Source organism: Octopus bimaculoides, chromosome 20 (genome assembly GCF_001194135.2).
Source record: "Octopus bimaculoides isolate UCB-OBI-ISO-001 chromosome 20, ASM119413v2, whole genome shotgun sequence".
Taxonomy (NCBI): domain Eukaryota; kingdom Metazoa; phylum Mollusca; class Cephalopoda; order Octopoda; family Octopodidae; genus Octopus; species Octopus bimaculoides.
The window spans coordinates 36571569-36576629 of NC_069000.1; the positions used below are offsets into that span (position 1 = coordinate 36571569).

The following is a 5061-nucleotide window of genomic DNA, read 5'->3' on the forward strand; positions in this document are numbered from 1 at the left end:
GTGTGTGTGTGTGCATGCATGAGTGTGTGTGTGTGTGTGTGCATGCATGAGTGTGTGTGTGTGTGTGTGCATGTATGTGGTTAGATTATTCAGCTCGTGATTGTAAGTTTGTGGGTTTGAAAACTGGCGATGTGTTGTGTTCTTGAGCAAGGCTCTTTATTTCACATTGCTCCAGTCCACTCAGCTGGCAAAAATTAGTTGTATCTGTATTTCAAAGGGCCAGCCTTGTCACATTCGATGTGTCACACCGAATATCCCTGAAGGTCATCTGTGTCTGTGGAGTGCTCAGCCACTTGCACAGTAATTTCACAAGCAGGTTGTTCCACTAAGCGGATCAACTGGAAACCTCATTGTCATCGTAACTGATGGAGTGTATGTGTGTGTGTGTATATACTATGGTCTTTCACACAGCTTCTGTCTACCAAATTCACTTACAAAGATTGGCCAGCCTGGGGTTATAGTAGAAGACATTTGCCCAAGGTACAACAGAGTGGGCCTCGACCCAAAACCACAGGGTAGCAAAGTGAGCTTCTGCATCTAAATACGAAGATTGAAACAAAGACAAAGCAAGAATGATATTCAGTTAAACATTTATTGTAGTTCTTTAGCTTGCTCCAGCAATTAGAGTCGATGTCTGAGTAGAGCACCACTTTTAGTTGATAATTAATATTGCACTATAATTATCTTTTTGTGTTTTCTGGGGTGTTTTTTTTTTTTTGCTTTGTTTTGTATTGTTTTTCCAATTTAGTTTTTTTTTAATCATTTCAGAAAATGCAAGACATACATAAAGCTGAGTTACAGAAGTCTTCCGTTGCTTCTCATGTTCCTGAGGTTCGTATCTTCTGTCTTCAGCCGTTGTTTTTAACTCTAGGTCAGAACTGCTCTAGAAAACCTATTATCAAAAACATACCCCACTCATTGTGATCATCCCATTTATTTTCTACCGATAGTACATATCTAAGACTGGGCAATTCAAAGTTTTTTTTTAATTTTTTTTATTTTAGTAAAATGGTTCAATGGGTCAAGCAACCATTATTTTGATCAGTTGGTGGTGAGCTGGCAGTCTTGTTAACACACCGGGCTAAATGCTTAGCGGTATTTCACCCATCACTACGTTCTGAGTTCAAATTCTGCTGACGTTGACTTTGCCTTTCATCCTTTCGGGGTCAATAAATTAATCACCAGTTATGCACCGGGGTCGATGTAATCTACTTAGTCCCTTCCCCCAAATTTGAGGCCTTGTGCTTCCAGTACAAAGGATTATTTTGATCAGTAGTTCTCAACCATTTTTTGCCTATAGACCCTTTTGATTTCTGTTTTACTTTCCTGGACTCTCAATAGCCATTCAATGTTTCAAAAAATCCTATTATGTTTTTAGAATTAAATATCATTAGGAATTGTGCAGTAAACCAATTTATTGCAGATAAATTTTAACAACAAAATCTTGAAATATTTTGTGTATTGTCGAGGAATAAGCAATTCATTGCACATACATTTTAACAACAAAATCTTATACAGACCTCAGCTGAGAACCACTGATTTAGATGTTTCTTTGTTGTGTTTGTCATTACTTTTATTACATTGGTGGTGGTGGTGATGGTGGCAGTAGTAGTAGTAGTAGTATTGGGATCATGAATGGTAGAATTATTAGAGCATTGGACAATATGATATTTGGCTGCATCCTTGCCTGCCGACATCAACTTTGTCTTTCGTTACACAAAGCTTAATAAAATAAGCAGTAGTCTTTCACTGACTGTATTAATTCCTCGAAATGTGTGACCTTGGGGCAAAGACAGAGACAGCTCCATGGTGCCACATAAAAAAACACCTTGTAGATGCTGTAAAGTGATTAGCATTAGTAAGGGCATCCAGCCACAGAAGTCATGCCAAAGCAGACAATGGAGATTGGTGCTGTTCTCTGGCTTGCTAGCTCCTCTTGAGCCTTTCAACCCATGCCAGCATGAAAGACAGGCATTAAATGATGATTATGATGATGATTTTTGGAGGAAATTGCTGAGAATGGCCTGAGTGAATGGGTCAATTCTCAGCATGTCCACCTAAGCCTAGAAAATGCTGAGAATGATCTGGATTAATGGGCCAATTCTCAGCATGAGCCTCTAGGCCAGAAAACACAGCTTGGAGAGGGACTTGTTCTTGATTGTCAGAGCTTGAAGCTTTATCGACTTGAATAATTTTCAGTACTTACCTTCATAAATTTACATTGTGAATTCAAATTTAATGAAGTTTGAATTTGCTTCTCATCTTTCTAAATTAAATAATGTACTAATCGTGTCATTGTCATCATGTATCGTACACTTTTGTAGCATGTTGATGACACCAGTTGCATAGCTAGAGTGTGTGCCACCTGGGGCAGCCCTTCAGTTTGCCACCCCTGTTTCAAACAATAAACAGATCACATGTTACTATATTGATTGTTGCATTTAACAGTGAGTAGTGTCTGTGTCCTGACATTAAAACCTCTATTATTTGGGTTCAATACAGCCTATACAGGCTTATAGTCTACAGCAGACCCAGAAGTGGTGCCACCCAAGGCACATGGCTTCCTCTCCATCTAGCTATGCTAGTGGATGACACTACAATGAAAGTCTTCCCGATTAAACGAAAGTTCTCCCTTCGGATGAAGCCATAGCTTTACTTTTCCATAAGGTTTACATGGCAAAGATATTGGGAATGGTTTTCCATTACCTCTCCCAACTGGATGGCCATCTGTCCCTTGATAGATCTTATTTTTAGTCCTGCTAGGTTTCCAGAAATCCTTCTCACAAGAGTAGTAACCTGCTCAAGTGGAGGAGCTGGTTTAGTCACCAACCTTTCAACCATGGAACTGGTAATACTGGTTTACATAGTACCAGGAGCAGATCTTGTCAGCCTGTAATGAGATCTGTGACCTGACCATCACCAGTTATGTACTGGGTTCAATTCAATTGAACTGCCAATTACACATCTTTGAGATTAGGCGTTGATTGTTGTCATCATCATTATTCTTATTACATTCTGCCATAGCTGTATGGTTAAGAAGTTTGCATCTCAACTATATGGATTTAGGTTCAATCCCTAGAAAAGATCTGGCCACTGCCCTTGGGCATCTGACTAAGCCATTTAAAAAATACACATGTAGGCACAGGCATGGCTGTGTAGTATGAAGTTTGCTTCCCAACCACATGGTTTTGGAGTTCAGTCCTGTTGTGTAGCACCTTCGGCAAGTGTCTGCTGCTATAGCTTCAGGATGACCAAAGCCTTGTGAGTGGATTTCGTAGACAGAAACTGAAACAAGCCCATCATATATATATATATATATATATATATCATCATCATCATCGTCATTTAACATCCGCTTTCCATGCTAGCATGGGTTGGACGATTTGACTGAGGACTGGTGAACAAGATGGCTGCACCAGGCTGCAATCTGATCTGGCAGAGTTTCTACAGCTGGATGCCCTTCCTAACGCCAACCATTCCGAGAGTGTAGTGGGTGCTTTTACGTGCCACCGGCATAAGGGCCAGTCAGGTGGTGTTTTTTATGTGCCACCTGCACTGGCAACGACGTCACTCGAATGTTTTTTCACATGCCACTGGCACAACTGCCAGTAAGGCAACACTGGTAACGATCGTGTTCGATTGGTGCTTTTTATGTGCCCCCAGCACAGAAGCCAGTCAGCTGGTCTGGCAGCGATCATGCTCGGATGGTGCTCTTAGCGCTTTACTGATACACACACACATACACACATATCTATGTGGGTATGACTTTGTGTGTGTGTTTGTCCCTCACTACTGCTTGACATCTGGTGTTGGTGTGTTTACATTCCTGTAACTTAGTGGTTCAGCAAAAGTGACTGATATAATAAGAAGCAGGCTTAAAAGGAAAATAAGTACTGGGGTCAATTAGTACGACTAAAATTCCTCAATGCAGTGCTCCAGAATGGCCACAGTGTCATAACTGAAACAAGTAAAAAGTAAAAGATGGGCACAAACATGACTGTGTGGTTAAGAGATTTCAAGTTCAGTCTCACTAGGTGCCACCTTGGGCAAGTTTCTTCTTCTACAGCCCCAGACATGCCAACGCCTTGCCAGTAAATCTGGCAGAGGGAAACTGTATGGAACCCCATCATATGCTTGTATGTATGCATGTGTGCCTTTGTGTTTGTCTCCTCCCCACTGTTTGACAACCAATGTTGGTTTGTGTACATCCCAGTGACTTAGCAGTTTGGCAAAAAGGGACCAATAGAATAAGTACCAGACTGGAAAAAAAAAACAATTATCACTGGGGTCAATTGGTTCAACAGAAACCCTTTGAGGTGATGCCCCAGCATGGCTGCAATCCAATGACTGAAACAAACAAAGAACAAAGACACAAAAATAGGTTAGACGTCTGCTATAAAATATCTCTGCTGCAGCTGCTGGTGCCGTCAGCGCCCTCTTTTTAAATCAGTTAAACTTTATAAATAATTACTGTAATTAATTTGAGGCTGTAATAAATTGATAATTTTTATCTTTTTTCTCCACATGTCGTTTACCATTGTGTCATCTGCAAGGCTAAGAACATTCCAAGGCAATCATTAAAACCAGATGTTACATCACACACATTACCACAATTCAAGAAGACCATTGCAGCATTTGGTGATGGCCTAACTTGTATTAAAATGAAGGTAAGTGTATTTATATATCTTAATTATTTAAGCATTGTGTACGCATACAGGTGGAGGCATGGCTGTGTGGTTAAGCAGTGCACTTCCCAACCACATGGTTTTTGGTTCAGTCCCACTTCATGGCTCCTTGGGCAAGTGACCTTTTTCTCTTGCTCCATGTTAACCAAAGCCTTGTGAGTGAATTTTGTAAACGGAAATTGAAAGTCTGTTCTGTGTGTGTATGTGTGTGTGTGTGCATGCATGTGTGCGTGTGTGTGTGTGTGCATGCATGTGAACATGCAAATATATAAGTTAAAGTAGTAGCTGCATGAAGCAGTAATGAAAACTAAACAAAATTTAAATCAGTTCAAATTTGTTCTGACCTCGCAACCTACAGATAATTGTGTGGTATGAA

General features: G+C 40.4%; 1 protein-coding gene across 1 annotated transcript in view; it reads left to right on the forward strand.

Moving 5' to 3' along the window:
* Positions 1-5061, forward strand: part of LOC106873877 (centrosomal AT-AC splicing factor) — a 21557-nt gene that overhangs the window by 8395 nt on the left and 8101 nt on the right. Inside the window, exons 5-6 of the mRNA XM_014921396.2 lie at positions 769-831; positions 4554-4667. Coding sequence (XP_014776882.1) covers positions 769-831; positions 4554-4667 — 177 coding nt within the window. The remainder of the gene's footprint in view (positions 1-768; positions 832-4553; positions 4668-5061) is intronic.